Raw genomic sequence first — 19,945 nt, forward strand, 5'->3', positions numbered from 1 at the left:
TTCGATTTTGCGACAACCGTTTCGATTACTCGGTGAAATAAGTCGACACTATCGATTCGTCGATAGCACGAGTTCCGAAATTTCTTCCCTTTTTCTTCACCGGCCAGGAGCCATTTTAGCGGCGTGTGGTTACGGAAGTAAGGTACGAGTTTGTAAATAATTCGGAAGATTTGGGTGAAGTGCTCTCAATTGATGTTCGTAATTATCTCCAGAAGCAATCCTTTATGGGAAATAAAAGATTCGAATGCGACTCGTTTCTCAAACTGGGTTCCAGTGTAGTGGTTGACAAATCTGTTCCGTGGTGCCTCACGTCTCGCCACGTGGTGTAAATTATGTTTTGAACGTATTCTAGTGTTGGGCGTCTTCAACTGGTGTGTTTTAAGAGTTGCCATTTCCATTCCGGTTCATTTTAACTTCCTCTTGACGATCTTGTCATCCTCTCCACAACCTGAGTGTCTTGGGCTATAGGTTAGGTTGGCCCGGGGTGGCCTACGGACCCGTATTTTGATTGCGCCGTCTGCTTGAGAAACTGAACGCTATCGGTCAAAGGAGTTAATCTATCAGTTTCTGCGCTGTTGCTCATTCTGTTTCTTTCTTCGAGCAGTGAAGATGTTTGGCGGGCCTTCAATTCTTATTTTTTGTTTGCAGTATTCAAAATGACGTCCCACCTTTCTTGGATGGTCATCCGCAACAACAGCGCTTTCCTGTTGAAGAAGCGTGGTGTGAAGAAACCCTTCAGCACTGTAAGTATCACTGAAAGTGGGACACTGCTAGAGCATTCAATGACAGATTCACTTTACCTTAATTGTCTTTGTGCCTTCTGTTATTTAGGAGCCCCTCAACTTGACTGGCCTGAACTCCTACAAGTACAATGGTCTCGTCCACAAGAAGGTTCTTGGCATCAACGCCACTGCTGACAACAAGGGATTCGTTGTCTCCCACAAGAAGGCTAACAATGAAGTAAGTTTCTTTTCTGGACCCATGGATGTTACTGTTTTGAATGGCTATTAACTTATCTTTTGTATTGCAGCGCTTCCCCGTCAAGTCTCATGTTAAGACTACCTTCAAGGCTGGAGCTCGTCGCTCCCTGTACAAGTTGAAGAACTTTGTTGGAAAGAACAAGTACCGCCCTGAATTGGTCAAGGTAAGTTTTTTCACTTTTCTACTTAATTGTTGTGTTGCCCTGTAATTACCTTGGCCATATTCTTTTTGAATGGGCTCTATAGTGTCAAGATGTGTTACCTAGAAGTAACATGGCCTAATATAAACGTATCTAATGGGCATTTTTTTTTCAGCCTGCCCTCAGGAAAGCGAGTGCCATCCTCAGGTCCCAGAAGAAGCCCAAGGGTCCCAGGAAGGCGAGGGGCAAGAAGCAGGAGTAACTTAAAATAAAATTTCTATAAATTCAATGTGTTTATTTTCATACCTGACCTCACTATTTTAGTAATGATCACATGACATCAATGGTGCATTAGTTTTCAATTGCTTTGCAGAGTGGAAATGTCACATTTTACACAATGTTATTGTTTTGGAGAGAGAGTGAATTGCCTAATGTGTATTTAAGATTAGACTGGGCGCATGAGTGATTTTTTTTTTTTTGCTGGCCCAGACTGCTTGAGCGACCAATCTTATTATCAACTTTGGGAGGCTTTTCTTAAAATTAGCTACCGCACATCAATTGCCCTTGGTTTTTCACTATTTTGTACAAAAGTCAAATATTTTTAGAAAGACTTTGTTTTTATGACACATCTGGTGCATCTAGTTACTATCTTATCTCTGTCACAAACTTACAATGAAGTAAATATTATCAGATTTATTTTTCCCAAGTAAGATTCTCAGATACAGTTTATTTACACGCAAAATTCACTTCCATATTGGATCGAGACGGTTCTCATACTACGTGCATTCAAGGGCTGTCAGCCTTCGTGCCCACGGCGCGTCGCTACCCCGTGCCTCCGGGCGGCTGCGGCTCTACTCCGCGCGCCATCCCGTGCGACGCGCCTGTCGATGTCGATACTCCACTCGCGGTGGGGAGGTGTCAGCATCTGGTCGCTCGACACACTACCAAAACTGGATGGGTGGGTGGGAAGTAGAACCAAGTAGAACGACTCCCAACGTCCAAATAGGGTTGCCCACAGTGGGTTGCCCGGCGTCGTGTCAGCCAGGGCCCTGGGCCTGTAGTGCTGTCGCCTACCGTCGGTTAGCTGTCAGAGCCTAGAGTCCAGTGGCCATAATTCCAGTGACGACACGACATAATAGCGCCTGTAGCACTGCAGACAAATTTCGACAGTCGTTTCCGTCGCCTCCCCTCGTTTTCCTCGCATTCATGGGGCATCCCTTAGGTGCGACAGAGAGAGAGAGAGGGAGAGAGAGAGAGAGAGAGAGAGAGAGAGAGAGAGAGAGAGAGAGAGAGAGCGATGAAAATGACTCGGACTCAGCGGTTCATTCTGGCTGGTGAGTGAATCCTAGCGTTTCGCCGGTGCGGTGCAGTGCAGTGCAGTGTGAAGGAAGACTGAGCCCAGATGACTTTCGCCAGTGGGCAGATTCCGAACCGGGTTTTCTTCACTCTGTCTCTTTCGCGCCCTGCATGGGTCGCCCCACGCGTGCGAGAGAGACAGAGCGATGAAGGCACTGCACTGTTCGGAATCAGCCTCCGGGGTGAAGTGTCAGCGTGCCGGTCTGCCGGTCCGCGTGGCGGCGCGGCTGCAGACTGATTCCGAGAGTCGTCTTCGTCGCTCTGTCTCTCTCGCACTCATGGGCGTTCTGTACACGTGCGAGAGAGACAGAGCAACGAAAACGGCTCTCGGAATCAGTCTGCAGGCTACGGGGGCGATCGGCGGACAGGCCCGCCATGCCCGCCCTGGTGGCGCCAGGGGCCCGCGCCGGCCCGCGTGCGCGCCAGCGGTGGGGCGGGGAAGGCGTCCCCGGACCCCGCCGCCCCCGCGCCGCCCCCGCGCCGCCCCCCCGCCGCCCCGCGCGCCCCCGGAGCGCCGCGGCGAGGCGAGTCTGCCGCCGCCGCCGCCCCGCCGGGTTCTGCCCGGTTCTGGCGGGAGAGAGGGCCGAGAGGGCCCCGGCCGCCAGTCTGCCTCTGTCAGCCTCTGCGCGATGCGGGCGGCCCGGGCGCGCGCGTCACCCCCGCCTCCCCCCAGCAGCGCGAGCATCGCGAGGACCGCCCTCGGGACCGTCGGCGCCGGGCGCGCGTAGCCCAGCGTAGCCCAGCGTAGCCGCGCGTCAACGCCTTCACACTCGGCACGTGTCGCCACGCGTGACATCGCGTCCGCGCCTCCGTGACGACCGCGACACTGCGAGTGGTGAGAGTGCGGTGTGGGGGTGTGGAGGCCCCGAGAGGCCCCGAGGGGGCGTGAGGGTCCCGGCGCCCCGATGCAGCATGCCGGCGCTATGGATAACTCGCCGTGACGCCGCGGCCCCGACCCCAGGGGTGAGTAGTCCTACGCGGGCCAACGTCCCAACAACAAACCCGCACACACTCTCTCTCACACACACAACATTTGCCGCTTTAAGAAAAGGTGGCTGAAGTTTTAAACGCAGAACACTCTGGAAAGACGGATACAATTTCCACGATAGCAAAATAGGCAAACGGTTCGGGTCGGGCCTTCCTGCACCGGACTTCCCTGACCGTGACGAGGCGAGAGCTCTCGCTGGCGATTGATGGGGTTATTTGGGGGCCTTTGCTTGCCTGCCTTTGGCGTGCCCCGCAGCGATAGTGCGTGGGCCAATATCACGCAGTTTTGCACACATTCACAGAGGGAGCGCGCGTAGCGCACACACCTTGGGGCGAGGGAGGGGGTGGGGGCGAATACGGCGGGGCAAGATACATACATGGCAAATGAGATGGATGCGGGGGCACCAGGGCGGCGAGTCGCCAGCAGCGACTGATTCCGTCGCCCTGTCTCTCTCGCACCCATGCGGGCGTCCCTAAGGTGCGAGAGAGACAGGGCGATGGAAGAGTCCGCGTGGAGGGGAGGGACGCCACCGAGGGAGCCGTGAAACGTTTGATGCGACCGTGCGGCCGTGCGGCCATGCGGGCGCTAAACTCCCTTTAAACGCGGCAAAATAGCGTCGTCGCAAAGCACGGCGGCACGGGCCGCGTTACTGCCGCCCCGCGAGGCGGGCACGCCCAAGGCACGCCCAGGGCACGCCGTGACCAGGCCGTGACCCGCGGGTCGCGTCACAGTGTGGCCACGGCAGTGTGACGGACCATGACGCCAGCACGACGGACCGTGACCAGTCGCAGCGACGAAGAGGGCTGGAAGGCCGGCGCTGGCGGCCAAAACGCAAGACGCGTTTTGAGCTCCAGAGTCGCTAAATCGGACCCGAACCGAGCGTGTGGCCCCACCAATGGATTGCTCTCCGAACGAGGAATCCATTGGTGGGGTCACACGTTCGGTTCGAGTCCAAGTTTAGCGACTCTGGAGCTCAGAACTTGTCTGGAGTTTTGGCCGCCTGCGTCGGCTGGCCCACTGTGCACCGTGACAAGGTCGCGCCAAACCGTGACAAGGTCGTGACAGACCGTGACCAACCCTTGACGCGCCAGCGAGGTGGATAACCCCCAGAGCAGCCAGTCCCGTCCGCCCCGCCGGCCAAGCAGGCCAAGGCGACCCACCCCGCCTAGGGCAAGCCCCGCCAGCCCTGCGCAAGCCGTACAGGGCTCCGAGGGCTGGTAGGGCTGGTAGGGCCACTGCAAGGGCGCAAGGGCAGGGCAGCAGGGCATGCCAATTCGCTAACGCCGCTGGAAAGTTGTCGCTGGCAGCGCGTCTCGTCTCATCTTAATGGCGCAGTTGCCCTCGCTGTGCCTCGCTGGGGGAAGGGATGGGGGCGCCCGAGCCATCACAGCACTTTGGGAGAGGCTACATGCACACCCCACACCCAACACAGACACAGGGGCTCACACACACACACACAGCGGGCCATCTCCAGCAAGGGTCCAAAACCAACAGCATAAAGCATTGGTGCAGTGTGGCAGCCAGTGGCCCGCACTGGCCACTGAACGAGAACAGCAGCAACAACAACAAAAACGACAACAACCGTCGTCGCCTCTGTATCTATCTCGGCCAGCAGCAGCGTCCAGCCGGACTGCCCTCTGGACCGCCCCAAGAAGAGCATCGCCTTCTCTGGGGGATCGCGGGGTGGGGGGGAATTTGGTCGGACCGTTTGCCACGTTTTGTGCGGCGAGCCGCGCCTCCCGGGAAACCCCAACGGAAACGGCCAAATTAATATGCCCCCTTGTGGCACGGGAACCAGTAGGAGGAGAGAGAGAGAGAGAGAGAGAGAGAGAGAGAGAGAGAGAGAGAGAGAGAGAGAGAGCGACGAAGTTCCGGACGAGGCTGCAGGAGCTGCGCCGGCAGCGGTAAACCCGGCGCACCGTGTGCCCGCCTGATTCCGAGAATCATTTTCGTCGCTCTGTCTCTCTCGCACCCATGGGGCGTCCCCTATAGGCGCGAGAGAGACAGAGCGACGAAGACGACCACTGGTCCTCCTTGTTTTCCAATCTTCCCCCGCGCCGCAGTACCACGGTGCCCCAGGTGCCCCAGGTGGCCGACAAGGAGGCTCGACGTTGTATTCCCGGAATGCCGGGTTCAAGTCCGGCGGATTAGGCCGTGAGGTGCAAAGCCGCGGGTGTCAAGAGCTGTTTCGAAAAATGGCTCGGCGGAGAGCGCGGCCCGCTCTTTGAACCGTTCCGCCAGGGCGGCGGGAAACGCGTTTCTCTTAGTCCAAAATAATGATTGTGTCTCGGTCCCTCCTACACTACTCGCGCGTCTTCTCGGGCATCGGGATCCCGAGACCAGGATGAGAGGCGGAACTCGGAACTCTGCAGACTCCGCAGACTACTTGCGAGGCGCCCTGGCCAAGGCCCCCGCCAAGGCCCCCGCCAAGGCCCTGGTCCCGGTAAGGACTTGAAACATGGTTTCCCTTCGACGACTGCGCCGAGCCCGGCCGAGCCGTGATGCGAGAGCCCGGCCAACTTGTACGGCAGTGCGGCCTGTGGCCCGGCCAGCCCCGGGGCTCGGCCCGGCTCGGCCAGACTGGAGTCCTAGTGGGGGCGCTCAGGGCTGCTTAGGAGGCTCCGGGCCGATTTTGGCTCCACGCCAGGCATTTGGGCCATTCCGACCTCTCCCATCGCCGGGGCCCTTTCCAATGCGGAGACCCTCCAACCTCCTCCGAAGCCTCCCCCACCCCCCCTCCCCCACGCCACTCCAGTAAATTTCCCGATGGAAAGCTTTCGCGCCAAAAGAAAACATCCGCAAACAAGCGCATCCACTCACTCCTGCCCCCTGACCGGGGTGGGGGTGCAACGGAAATTTCCCGCCCGAGGCGGAGAATAAATTGTCCACTCGAGGCAAAACGGAGGTTTCCCGACCGCGGAGGGAGGGAAATTTCCCGCTGGAGCGTGGAGGGAAAATTCCCGCCCGAGGCGGGCAGGAACCTGCACGCGAACGCGCGGCCGGGCGGGCGGGCGAGAGGCGGTACGGGAAATTTCCCGGCGTGCGGCGGGATTCCGGCGCCGAAAGGAGAGCCGCCTTTGCGGGCTTCGCCTGGCTTTGCCGCCGCCGACGGCAAGGCAAGGCGGCAGGCGACGCTGGGCGACGCACCGCCATTATTGCACATTCCTGGGCGCGCCGCGCCCGCCTCAAATAATTGTTGTCGTTCCTGGCAAACTTTAGATTGTTTCCCGGCCGATCACCGGTTCGGTTCCTCCGGTTCGGGGCGGCGGCAGTGTGCCACGCACTCTGTCCCTGACGCGCGGAGGACAGCGCGCCATTTCTCAGCCCTTTCGCTCCGCCTGTCTTTAATCCGATGCGACCCGCGCGGCCCGCGACGCGACGCGACGGGGAAGGGGCGTCTCTGTGTCGGTCGTGAGCCCGCCCCGCCCCGCCCCGCCCCGCCCCGCCCCGCGTGGCGGCGTGGCGGCCCGAGTGTGTGGACCAGACGAGAAAATACGCTCGTTATAGCAGGTTTCATGGCGACGTACGCTTAATCCCTGCCCGGCTGGCCGCGCTGGCCGCGCTGGCCGGGCGCTAGAACGGCCCCGCTGATGGGGCCACGGCCCGGGCCAGGCGGTTTAGCAACGCCATTGCCGACCACGAGCGCCACGGGCGCGGCGTGCCCAAACTGCCCACCACTGTGCATCGGGGGCCTTTGGGCCTTTCTGGCCTTTCGGGCCTTTCAGGGCCCATTGCTCCGTACTGCTCTGGAGTTTGATCGGATGGGCTCGACCGCCGCACACTTTTCCCCGCTTTTCGAGACTCCGCCGCGACCGCCGGGACTCGAACCTGGGACTCTGGGCCAGCCCAGCCAGGCTGAGGTCGGCCACCCTTTCAACACCGGCCGGCGCCCGTGCCTGTTTTCTTCAGGCTCTTGCCACTGTCTCTCTCGCACTCGTGGGGCGGCCCGTGAGAGCGCGAGAGAGACAGCGCGACGAAAGCTTCGCTCGAATCCGGCGGAGCGCCTGCGGTGCGCGCCATAGGCAACCCGCCGCACGGCGCTGCGTTGAACCCGACGGGTTGCCTATGGCGAGGACGACAGGCGCTCGCCGTCACGGCGACGCCGTGGCCGCCGCGCTCGCCGTCAAGTGTGTGATATTGTCTCGGACCCCCCGCTCCGTTTGGGGCCGCTGGAGCGAGCTGGAGTGGGCGTGTGAGGGGCGTGGCGGGGCGTGGCGTGGCGGGGCGTGGCGTGGCGTGGCGCGGCGGGGCGGGGCGTGGCGTGGCGTGGCGCGGCGCGGCGTGGCGCGGCGTGGCGCGGCGGGCGCGGCGGGCGCGGCGGGGCGTGGCGGGGCGTGGCGGGGCGTGCTTCCTGGAGTGAAACCGATTGCAGACCTCGTCGCCGAACGAGTGTCCAGCAGCAGGGAAGCTACACAGTCGCAAGCGAGGCGCTACACTGAAGTGAAAGCAGGCACTGTGATAAAAAGGCAGTCTGACTGGCAGACGGAGCCGCAGAGGGTGCGTGGCTCACACACGGGCAGCAAGCCGCTCCGCCGAGTCCGAAAAATGATAAAAAATAATGACTGCTCCCCAGCCTGCGTGCTTTCCTTCCACACGGCCCGCATGATGCCCCACTCGCCTAATGGTGTCTTCGGTTCGCCTCTTTCCCACAGTGGATGCTGCTCCTTTGTGATTCGCCCCAATCAATAACCGGGTTCAGCCGGGCTCCGTTTGAGTTACTTTTTTCTGGGTCACCGGGATCCTGTTTCGGCCGTCCAACACGCGCGCTCTAAAAGCATCATGGTCGAAATTCTGTATATTTAACACACTCGAAAAGTATGGTGAAAATTCTTTTTCATATGGTGGTGCAGCTGACTTTATAGCTTACCTCCGAAAATTTATCGTAATACCTTCAAAGTAATTCGTCGCATTTCTTTCGTATCATGAAGAAAATCTGCACTTTAGTATGTTGCTGCAGCCTTTCGCCGTATCAGAGATGCACTGCGTGTTGTCTCGTCAGGGAAGTCCGCCACTGTCGCACCTGCACTGCGCGGACTGCCCTTGTTGCGAGCCGACGGTGTTGTCATTAACTTATTCAAAGAGCAGAGCAGTGGAGCGCCACCTGCGACCGCGAGTCTGAGAAGGCCCTGGCGAAGGCGCGGCGGCGCAGCAGCGCAGGTTGCCACTTCCCGCGAGCTGAGCAAGTTAAAGTTGCCACCAAATGAGCCCGGCCGTCGCAGCGCCGTCGCAGCCCACAGCCACACCCTCTCTAGTCAAGCCTCGCATTGCCGCCCGTTGCCGCGCGTTGCCGCCGGCCGGGTAATTGATTGCTTCCCCACCTCTTTTCTTCCTCTCTCTCTCTCTCTCTCTCTCTCTCTCTCTCTCTCTCTCTCTCTCTCTCTCTCTCTCCCCCTCTCTCCCTCCCGCCACCTCTTCGTCCCGTGGCAGTGATACTCCTCTTTTTTGGGTCCTTTTTTTCGCTAGCATCCCGTGCACTTGTTCACAGCAGCGTTCTATTCATAGCTCAATTTCGTGACTTGCTCTTCTAGACGAGGAAATCTGTTCGGTACGACGAAGAGAGATAGACTGGTGCGGGCACTGGCAAATAAAAGTGCAATCTACATGTGACATGAGAAGAGTATGAGAGGGACGCCGGAATGCATTTACATAAGGCAACTTAATGTCATTTCCATTGTCCAAAAAGTCTGCGGCCACCGTGGCTCTCTGGTTTTATCTCTCCCTGTCCTTATCCTCCTCCTCCTCCTCGTCCTCCTCGTCCTCCTCCTCCTCCTCCTCCTCCTCCTCCTCCTCCTCCCTCCTCCTCCCTCTCCTCCTCCTCCTCCTCCTCCTCCTCCTCCTCCGTCCTCCTCCTCCTCCTCCTCCTCCTCCTCCTCCTCCTCCTCCTCCTCCTCCTCCTCCTCCTCCTCCTCCTCCTCCTCCTCCTCCTCCTCCCCCCCACGCTCGTTCCCGTCGAGACCAACCAACCCATTCCCCGTTAATCTTGATTTAACGCCGAGACGGGAACTTCAAGTCACCCGACGCGGCGACCAAAACGTAAACCAGGGAGTGGAGGGTACCCATCTCACGGTGCGCGGCGCGGTGCGGGGACGCAGATGCGAAATAAGAGTAAAGGAAAAAGAAATATTATTATGGGGGAGGAAACATGACCGCAAAAAAAAAGAAGCGGCCCGAAAATGATGAGAGGAGAAAGCAGAGAGCTTTGCGTACTTGTTGCGCTTCGGCTGCTCATTACGGAGCGGCGGTCACTGGGTCAGTCTTTGGCGAGCGTTGAGGGCTCACCCGGAAAGACAAACTTCCTCTAACTAAACGCATCTCTCTCTCTCTTTCCATCTTTTGAACGCCTCCCTCCCTCTTTCTTTCATCGCGTGTCTCGTAGAGAGGCGGAGGGAGAGGTGTTGCGAGGCGGGAGGAGGGCAGGGCTTAACGCTCACAAAGAGGTCGTCCCGGAGACTGTAATATCGTGGGGGGCAGCGGCGTGGAGAGAGAGAGAGAGAGAGAGAGAGAGAGAGAGAGAGAGAGAGAGAGAGAGAGAGAGAGAGAGAGAGAGAGAGAGAGAGAGAGAGAGAAAGAGAGGCGAGATGAAACCCCCAGGACGCTACTCCAGACGACGCTGTGAGAATCCTAGAATCTCCCCCCCCGGGCCTTCGGCAATGCTGCTGGCCCCCTGCTCAGGTGTAGCGCGCGGCGGCGCGTGGTCGCAGCAAACTCAATCCTTCTGCTCCGCTCGATGGATACACAAGGAGGGAAGGAATCGGAGGTCCTTCGGGAACCTCCCTTCAGCATCCTGCAGGACAGCCTGGACAAAGTCTGCCAATCAGCGAATGAGCTGAGCGGACAGATGCCTCTGTGTGTGTGTGTGTGTGTGTAGGTGTGTGTGTGGGGGGGGGGGACGAGAAGTGAGGCCCAGTGAGGGGCAAAGTCCATTCACTGCGAAGAAAAAATTATGGCCACTTGCTGCAGCAAGATAAAACTCAACATGAATGAGAAAGTCGCGGAGAAAGTATTAATCCGGGCTTTCAAAGCTATGCGGTGTCCACCCGCATTTCGGCTGCACTTTTCTGGCCGTGGCATTAGGTCTGGGAAAAGTGCGCGAGGTCCCCGGCGAGGTCTCCGGCGTCCCCCTCCCCTTCTGACTGATTTGAACCTTCGACCCCTCGGAACAACCTCGTCAGCATTCCGCAGTGCGGTGCCCGGGCCGCGCGTCCACCACTAGAACCGGGGGCGGGCGGCGTGGGCGTTGGGGGGGGGGGGAATCTAAAGTGGAAAAGAGAAGGGGTCATGAAGGTCGCGGACCGTGTCCATCACATGGGGACGCGGAGCGACGCGGAGGGCCGAGGGAGGCTCGTTTCCAAGTGGACTGTAATTGCCTGAGGCCTGAGGGCCCGAAGGCCAAGGAGGGTGGCTGGCTGGTTGACTGACCGACGTCCAGTTGAAATGTTTTCGCGCGCGCCGCCCTTGCAGTGTGCGCGTCAGCCTGTCGGCGAGGCTGCCGTGTTGACCCACGCCCTGTTTCGCCCGCGGCGCCGCCGGAGAGGCCGTGTCCCTTGCCTGGCCCAGCCCAGCCAAGCCCAGCCAAGCCCAGCCAAGCCGCCACGGTGTCACGGGCGGGGGCGTTTTTCCTCGTACAGAGAGTCGTTTTCGTCGCTCTGTCTCTCTCGCACCTGTGCGGGACGCCCATTAGTGCGAGAGAGACAGAGCGACGACTCTCAGTGTACCGCCCCCTCGCCGCGGGCCTTCACGGCCGTGCTCCGCCTGTCTCGGTGGCGCCGCCTGGCGGCACAGCGCGGCACAGCGCGCCTCACCTCGGCCGCCTCAAGTCAGCGTCTCCCGGGCGCAATACGCATCAAAATGCAAATACCGAATCGACGAAAGCGATTTCGGTGTACAGTCGGGGGGAAAAAGATGATGATGGTAGTGGGCGACCGGGGCCTCGGCCTCAGCCAGCGCCCCGAGTGGGCCGAGTGGCCCGACGGCCAGCGAGCCAGCAGAGTCGTCGCTCTGTCTCTCTCGCACCTACACGGGACGCCCCACGAGTGCGAGAGAGACAGAGCGACGACTCTCGGAATCAGTCTGCTGCAGCGGCAGCGCTGTGCGACAACAACGACACAATCTCGACGGGGACTTTACAGCCCGTCCCACCGATGCCGCGCTTACAGTGAACCCCCTCCCCCTCCCCCTCCCCCCTCCACTGTGAAAGGTAAGCCCCGGCAGCAATGCCCCGCGCGTTTTATGCCGGGGAATATATTCCTATGGGCTCAAGGACAATAGTCAGCAAACGAGGATCTTTGCTCCGACGTCACCGGCTTACCTTTTTTGCCTCTTCTCGTGTTCTGCCTCTCTCCCTCTCTCATTCTTTCTTTCCGTGTCTCCTGCAAACGCGTTTCGCTACCTGTTCATACGCCGTTTCAACCCTTGTCAACGCTGTCGTGTCGCCCCGCCAGCGCACTGATGCCGGGAGTCGTTTCCGTCGCTCTGTCTCTCTCGCACCGGTGCGGAACGGCCCACGAGTGCGAGAGAGACAGAGCGACGGAAACGACTCTTGGAAGGTAGCGCGCACTCGCGGCGACGTCCCCACTTGTTGTGTTCGAAGCGGGATTCGCCTCGTGTTCGTTTCTTCGCCAAACAATTTCTTTTTCAATTTCCTTCCCGGCTCTCCTTGCGGCCTTCTCCGCTCCGCGCGGCCAGGCCGCGATGATGACCTGCAACCCCCTTTTTGCAATGCCGCGCCGCCCACACTGTTAAGGCCGGCCCACCCCCGCGACCTCTCCGCCGCTCTGCCCGGCTCTGCCGCTCTTCGCCCCGCTTCTTGAGGCGTCTCGGTCCACCTCCTGGAGGGTCTGCTCCCCGACGCCGCGCGCGGTGCCGCCAGACGAGGGGAGAGACGCGAAGAGACGGAGAGAGGAGACGGGCCGCGGCGCTCCCCCTGGCCTGGCTGCCACTCCGCCTCTCCCTCTCCGGGTGCCTGGGACTCGGGGCGAAGCAGCGCCAAGCGACGGCAGCGTCACCGCCGCTGCATCGTCACCGCCGTAACGATTCGTTACCGCTGGAACGACTATTTCACTGTTTCACGGTGCACGCGCCCCGGACCCGCGCCGCCGATCTGACAGAAACACGTTCAAATAACGCTGCACCGGTTAATTTCCCCATTCATTCATTCATTCATTCATTCATTCATTCATTCATTCATTCATTCATTCATTCATTCATTCATTCATTCATTCATTCATTCATTCATTCATTCATTCATTCATTTCTCGCGGTTTCTTTTCCCCCTCCTCGTTCGGCGGCGGGGTGGGCCGCGCGTCTCTAGCGGGCTGCCTACCCTCCGGGCGTCTCTCCGCGGTGGCGGCGGCGGCGTGGGTGTGGATCTTCTCCGCCAGCCCCGCCAACCCCTATGCTGGCTCGGTGTGCGAGACGGGGATGACTTGTTGTGCGCGGGCTGGCGGCTGGCCTCGCCCTGGCGGGGCTGGCGGGGCTGGCGCGCTACATCCTCTCCCTTCTCAAGTTCGGCCGCCGTGCCGTTACTGCGACCCTTATATCCACCCACACCCAGACCGTCTGATCCCCCCGTCGCCACCGGGCCGCGGCAGGCAAATCCCCGCAGAGAACCGCTAACCCTCCCCCTCCCCCTCATCGCTTTGTTTCCTCCTTTCTTCATGTTTCCACGTGGCTGGAGCGGGCAGAGCGTTACCGCGCATCCAGCACCTCTCAAATCCACCCGAACGACCATGTCTTACGGCCGTAGCACCGAGCACCTGGCTGCCGCTGGCCCGCCTACCGTCTGCCCGTCGGTCTGTCTGTATGTCCGTCTGTCCGTCGGTCTGCTGGACCATCTAGCTGACTCAAATGCCGCAAGCACCCCCCTCCCCCTCCACTCCCACGCACTCCAATTTGTCATCTCCTTTTGTGCTTTCGGTGCTCGAGACCAGTTTTATATCTTCTGTGGCTGGCTTTTTTTTAAAGGACGGGTATTTGTTTTCTGGAGGACGTAAAGTGAGCCTCTTCAAACGGAGTTTTTTTTTCCTTTTTTTGGAGGTGTTCTGTCTTTTTTTACACAAACGTCAATTTGGCTGTTTGGAAAATTGTTTTTATCCGTTCATTTTCGAAAGTTAATTTGGTTTGTTACCGTGGTTGATACAAAAATTAAAAATTTAAAACAGAGTTAAATGTTGGATAGTTTGCGCCCTACTTCAATTATTGATATCTCGCTTTCCACAAAAAAATTAAAATGTTGGCACCCGAAGACCAACACAATTGTCAGTAAGAGCATTCCCTCTGCCCTCTCCACTGTCACTCAAGCTCAAGCTCATTTCCCGTGGCCCACTTCTGTACGGAATAACAAACAAATAATTAAAAAGAAATGCAAGTCTATACAAAAGCGTGGCGCCCGCCTCTTTTTTTTGCTCCCATATTCCCCGTTACGTGATATCGATCCTCGTATTAGTGCTCGGTCCAGGTTCAGCCTCTGAGTAAAGAGCGCGTCGTGGCCTGCCCGCCCCGCCCCGCCCCGCCCCGCCCCACCCCGCCCTTAATCCGGCGCTATCGCCACGCCCCGCCACGCCCCGCCACGCCCCGCCACGCCCCGCCACGCCCCGCCACGCCCCGCCACGCTTTGCCGTCCCTTCCGGAGCCTGCTCGGCAATCTGCACCTTCCCTGCTGATTTAGGGAGTGCGACCTCCTTCGGGAGCCAGTGGCCTAGCCCGCCCCGCCCCGCCTCGCCTCGCCCCGCCTCGCCCCGCCTCGCCCCGCCCCGTCCAGCCACGCGGCCCGGTCAGCCCGCCGCCCCGGAAAATATGGTGGCGTACGCCAACACACACACACACACACACATCTGGCTTAGTTTGGTAGACGCCCACTCGCCTTTTCCACGTCCCTTCACTCACGAGATAGTTCGGAGATCGAACCGCGCCACTGTAGCTGTGAGCGAAAGAGAGAGAGAGAGAGAGTGTGACTTGTGTACGGTCTGGCGGTGCGGCGGTGCGCGTGACACAGAAACAAAGAGGGCGCCAAGAGAATGGCGAGTCTGCAATCACGTGCTCGACTTGTGTCGGTGTGTGGGTGGTGGTGTGTGGTGAGCCTGATTCAGGTTGGTGCTTGAGAGTGGCGATGTGCTGTGCAATAGGTGGTTGTGTGTGTGGGTGTGTGTGTGTGTGGGTGTGGTGTGTGTGTGTGTGTGTGTGTGTGTGTGTGTGTGTGTGTGAGTGTGTCCTACGTGTCCTTCGTCGGGCCGCACCTGACCCGCGGGGTCTGGCGGCCTGCCGGCCTGGCCGGCCTGCCAATGTGAGTCAGAGCCAGCCAGGCAGGCCCGTGCCTGGGCTTACGATACTGCTACTGTTTGCTGACTGAGCACCCCCATCCCCCTTGTCACCGCCTTTCTACTCTAACGCCTTCTCCTTCTTCCAAGCCCTCCTCTCCCTCCTCCTCCTCCTCGTCCTCCTCCACCACGTCCTCGTCCTCCTCCTCGCCCTCCTCGTCTTCGTCGTCCTCGTCCTCCTGCTCCTTTGCTCGCGGCTCTCCGCTCCTAACGGCCTCCTCGTCGTCGGCCGTGTTCGATGATTCTTCTCCATTATTATTCCGTTGTGAAAAATTTATGGCAGGTGTTCTCAAGTGGCGCGGGCGTCGTGGGGCGTCGGCGCGGGTGTCGAGTGCCAGCCGGGCTTGCCGCCAGTGCCGCCAGCTCGGTCTGCCCGGTCGGGTTGGCGCGGTGAAATACAGCCTTTATCCCTGCGTCCCCCTTCCCCCTGGAGGCGCCCCTGGAGCTCCCCTGGAGGCGCCAGGGTGGACCCTCACTTAAAGAGCGTATATTATCCCCATATGCCAGCACTGCCTTAGTTTACTGCGCTGGTGCGACTCTTTCGGACGACCCTTCTCAGGCAGTCCCGCCGAGTTCCAACCCCTCCGCGTAAGCAGCGACGTGACTTTGGTCAGACCTTGAGAAACCTTGAGAAACCTTAAACCTTGAGAAACTTTGAGAAACCTAATTGAACCTTGAGAAACCTAATTAAACCTTGAGAAACCTTAAACCTGGATAAACCCTAAACCTTGAGAAACCTTGAAAAACCTGGAGTAACCTTGAAAAGATCGCTCGCCTTGAGCTCGCACAGGTTGTAGGTCTATAACCTTGAGAAAAACCTTCAGAAGTTCCGTTCGTGAACGTACCTCGCCATTTTTATTCATCTGCGCAGCACACGACGCAACTCTTTGGCACTGCCATCCATCGCGCGATCTTTCGTTTTAGCGAGAATCATTTGGGAATCAAATTGTTGGCGCCCTTTTGAAATGCACCGACGTCCATTTCCAGCCGAGCGGAAACCCTAATTGGCACACAAAACGAAAGATTTTTTTTTATTTCTATTTTTTCATATTTTTTTGGAAGGCAAATTGGGCGCCGTGTGAGTGGGCGGTCGGCATAATCCGCCTTCATTTTCTTCGCATTTCTATTTTGCCGTGCCTTTGTTATTTTCCGAGGCTCTTTTTTCCTGCGGTTGATTCCCCGCGCACCTGCACTGACAAAAGAGCGGGGAAGCCCGCATTTCCGCCGTTGGAAAGCTCCAAGTCTAAACCTCGCCCTGAACCGGTCGCTGGGTCACCTGTACCTGAGACAAGTTAAGTCCGGACCCTTAACTAACAAAATTGGATCACCACTTTTTCGTTCTTTTTATTATTCTTCTTTTAACAGTGTGCCGGGTCGACGCTCCCTCATTCCTTTTATCTCGCGAACAGCCGAGCAAGGGTCGGCCGCTGTCGGACCGGAGAGGGAAGTCCCGAAACGCGGGGCAGCGATGTTACATTGGGGCTGCCATCAAGTTTTTTTTTCTAATCTCGAATCAACGGAATCAACTCAGCCCGGGCCAGGGGCGGGACCAGGGAGGGCGGCAGGCGTGAGGGGTCTGTGACAGCCTAATTTGGGGCCGGGCACCCCACCTGGGGGAACACGTGCCGAAATCTCTGGCCTAGCGGTCGCAAACTTATCCACATAGTCCATCCCATGCCGCACGCGCATACACACACACACACACACACACACACACACACACACACACACACACACACACCAGCGCACACACAAACAATCCCTCCCCCAATCCCCATACATACACAAACACAGTTACACTTTCATACCCCTTGCAGGAGAGAAAATTACAAATGCGAGTAGAACGTGTCGTTGCGGAGTGGCGGCGCACCCGATGTGGCCTGTTAACCGCGGTTATTCATAAGTCAATATTCTCGCTGTTTCACGTCATTTTTTCGACGAGGTTTCAGCGGCCATTTTGGCCTTTAATGTCTCCGCATGGCCCATTTGACGCGGAACCGCTGCTGCTGCGCCGCGCTGCCGCCGTGCGTGCGTAACCCCACAACAACAGCGCTGTTTTGCGGCTGTGTAAGTGTGTGTGTGTGTGTGTGTGTGTGTGTGTGTGTGTGTGGCGAATCGTCCGAAAAGGGGCTTTGGCGAATGTTTTGCCGCCCTGATGGTCCGGCCAGTATGTTGCCGGCCAATTGCAGCGCGAGGCGCCACATCGCCGCCCTTTTTCATCTTTTCTCTCTCTTTTTCCCCCTCTATCTCTCTCTCTCTCTCTCGATCCCTTTCCTGCTGTTGCGCACACACTGCGGTCGCGGCCCCGGTTCTTGTACCTGACCACGCCACACGGACACACACACACACACACACATTTTTGTAGCACGCCATTTTGTTGCGCACACACCACTTGTTCCGGTGGTAGGCGTCATTTTGATGGTGCGAATTATTTTTACAACGAAGCGGGAGGTGGCTCGGTCTCTCCTCCCTCCCCCCCCCCCCATCTTCTGCGTTGATTCCCCGCGCACCTGCACTGAAAAAGAGCGGGAAGCCCGCATTTCCGCCGTTGGAAAGCTCCAAGTCTAAACCTCGCCCTGAACCGGTCGCTGGGTCCTGTACCTGAGACAAGTTAAGTCCGGACCCTAACTAACAAATTGGATCACCACTTTTCGTTCTTTTTATTCTCTTCTTTTAACAGTGTGCCGGTCGACGCTCCCTCATTCCTTTATCTCGCGAACAGCCGAGCAAGGGTCGGCCGCTGTCGGACCGGAGAGGGAAGTCCCGAAACGCGGGGCAGCGATGTTACATTGGGGCTGCCATCAAGTTTTTTTTTCTAATCTCGAATCAACGGAATCACTCAGCCCGGCCAGGGGCGGGACCAGGGAGGGCGGCAGGCGTGAGGGGTCTGTGACAGCCTAATTTGGGGCCGGGCACCCCACCTGGGGGAACACGTGCCGAAATCTCTGGCCTAGCGGTCGCAAACTTATCCACATAGTCCATCCCATGCCGCACGCGCATACACACACACACAACACACACACACACACTACACACATCAACAGGCCACACCAGCGCACACACAAACAATCCCCCCCCAATCCCCATACATACACAAACACAGTTACACTTCATACCCTTGCAAGAGAAAAATTACAAATGCGAGTAGAACGTGTCGTTGCGGAGTGGCGGCGCACCCGATGGGCCTGTTAACCGCGGTTTTCAAGTCAATATTCTCGCTGTTTCACGTCATTTTTCGACGAGGTTCAGCGGCCATTTTGGCCTTTAATGTCTCCGCATGGCCCATTTGACGCGGAACCGCTGCTGCTGCGCCGCGCGCCGCCGTGCGTGCGTAACCCCACACAACAGCGCTGTTTTGCGGCTGTATGTGGTGTGTGTGTGTGTGGTGTGTGTGTGTGGCGAATCGTCCGAAAAGGGGCTTTGGCGAATGTTTTGCCGCCCTGATGGTCCGGCCAGTATGTTGCCGGCCAATTGCAGCGCGAGGCGCCACATCGCCGCCCTTTTTCATCTTTTCTCTCTCTTTTTCCCTCTATCTCTCTCTCGATCCTTCCTGCTGTTGCGCACCACTGCGGTCGCGGCCCCGGTTCTTGTACCTGACCACGCCACACGGACACACACACACACTTTTTGTAGCACGCCTTATTTGTTGGCGCACACACCACTTGTTCCGGTGGTAGGCGTCATTTTGATGGTGCGAATTATTTTTACAACGAAGCGGGAGGTGGGCTTCGGTCTCTCTCCCTCCCTCCCCCCCCCATCTCTCTCCTTATCTGCCTGCCTTTGCCACCCCTCGCTCCGTACCCGTACCCGATACCCCTTCCTTATCTGCCCGCCTCCCTGCATCCAGTGCACTCAGTGCCGTCCAATCGCCTCGACAGGGTTCAGAGCGCAGAGCGAAGAGGGGGCGGGTCCGCCGTTACAAAACTTCCCGACGGCGTCGTTCGGCGCTGTGCGCCGCAGCAGGGCACAGTGGGCCAGAAGACCGGTGGGGGCGGCAAAAATTCTAGACGCGTTTTGAGCTCCAGAGTCGCTAAATGGGGCTAGAACCGAATTCGTTTTTTTTAACAGTGAACGTGTGACCCCACCAATGGATTGCTCTCCGAACGAGGAACCCATTGGTGGGGTCACACGCTCGGTTCGAGTCTTGTTTAGCGACTCTGGAGCTCAAAACGCGTCTAGAATTTTTCCCGTCCTCGCCGGTCTCCGGGCCCACTGTGCAGGGGTCCCGGAGAGGGAAGCGAAAGATAGTACCCGCGCCAAGCAGGAGCAGGAAAAGAAGAAGAGTTCAAACAAAATAAAACGGAGAGATGTCGAGCGTTGAAATGGAAGGTGAAGTAAAACGACGATTCGTCTGCCGGCAGCGGACCGGTTCCGAGAGTCGCTCTGTCTGTCTCGCTCTCATGGGGCGTCCCTTATAGGTGCGAGAGAGACAGAGCGACGAAAAAGACTCTGGGAATCAGTCTGAGGCAGGCGGCGGGGGTCTTGTAGTCGACGGGCGCGAAGCGCGGCGCCTCCAAGTTTGGCCGCGGCGCGGCACGGCACGGGCAGACCCTTGACAAGCGGCGAACTTCCGGCTGCCAGATCGGATTCGGACTGGAACAGCGCCTGACTCGGGGGACTCAGGCCGCGGCCCGCGAAGGCCCGCGCGATATCGCCGACTTTGATAACGTTGATTAGAGAGAGAGAGAGAGAGAGAGAGAGAGAGAGAGAGAGAGGGAGAGAAGGGCGAGCCGAAAGAACAAGAGGGGAGTGGATGTCGTCGCGGCATTACCGCCGCAGAGTTGCCCCAAAGTGGATTAGGCACCTGCCGAGCCGACGCCTCCTCTGTGCGGCCTGCTCTCTCTCCCTCGTGGTTCCCGCCCTCCGTGTCTGTGTGTGTGTGAGAGAGAGAGAGATAGAGAGGAAGGGGGGAGGGGTTGTGTGTGAGTGATACAGACACAATACAATCGGGACACGGTGCTGTCGACTTGATAAATTGGTCACGAATTTGACGATTATTATTGCGCGTTAAATGGTGTCGCGTCGTGTGTGTGTGTTTGTGAGTGTGCGAGTGAGTACGCGAGTGTGTCGGTCACGTAGCGGGTAGCGGGGGGGCCGGGCGGGCTGCATGCAGGACAGGACAGGGCCCCGACTTCAAAGCGTGCCTCGCCAAGCTGCGCCAAGCCC

At 58.4% G+C, this 19,945-nt stretch overlaps 2 protein-coding genes across 3 annotated transcripts in view; both read left to right on the top strand.

The window, feature by feature from the left end:
* The first annotated feature begins 4 nt into the window (after positions 1-4).
* Positions 5-1,409, top strand: LOC117640218 (60S ribosomal protein L28). Of its 2 annotated transcripts, none has more exons than XM_034376542.1 (5): positions 5-142; positions 649-743; positions 832-960; positions 1,031-1,144; positions 1,296-1,409. In XM_034376542.1, exons 2-5 carry the CDS (start codon positions 657-659, stop codon positions 1,380-1,382), a joined length of 417 nt encoding a protein of 138 aa, XP_034232433.1. In that variant the 5' UTR covers positions 5-142; positions 649-656; the 3' UTR covers positions 1,383-1,409. The 2 variants fall into 2 exon arrangements, with proteins under 2 accessions (XP_034232433.1, XP_034232434.1); XM_034376543.1 differs by lacking the exon at positions 5-142 and adding an exon at positions 144-194.
* A 1,909-nt stretch (positions 1,410-3,318) lies between these two features.
* Positions 3,319-19,945, top strand: part of LOC117640490 (cyclic nucleotide-gated cation channel subunit A) — a 61,620-nt gene continuing 44,993 nt past the window's right edge. Inside the window, exon 1 of the mRNA XM_034377009.1 lies at positions 3,319-3,439. The gene's annotated coding sequence lies outside the window, so the exon portion shown is untranslated. The remainder of the gene's footprint in view (positions 3,440-19,945) is intronic.

This window comes from Thrips palmi, unplaced genomic scaffold, assembly GCF_012932325.1.
Source record: "Thrips palmi isolate BJ-2018 unplaced genomic scaffold, TpBJ-2018v1 HiC_scaffold_12, whole genome shotgun sequence".
Taxonomy (NCBI): domain Eukaryota; kingdom Metazoa; phylum Arthropoda; class Insecta; order Thysanoptera; family Thripidae; genus Thrips; species Thrips palmi.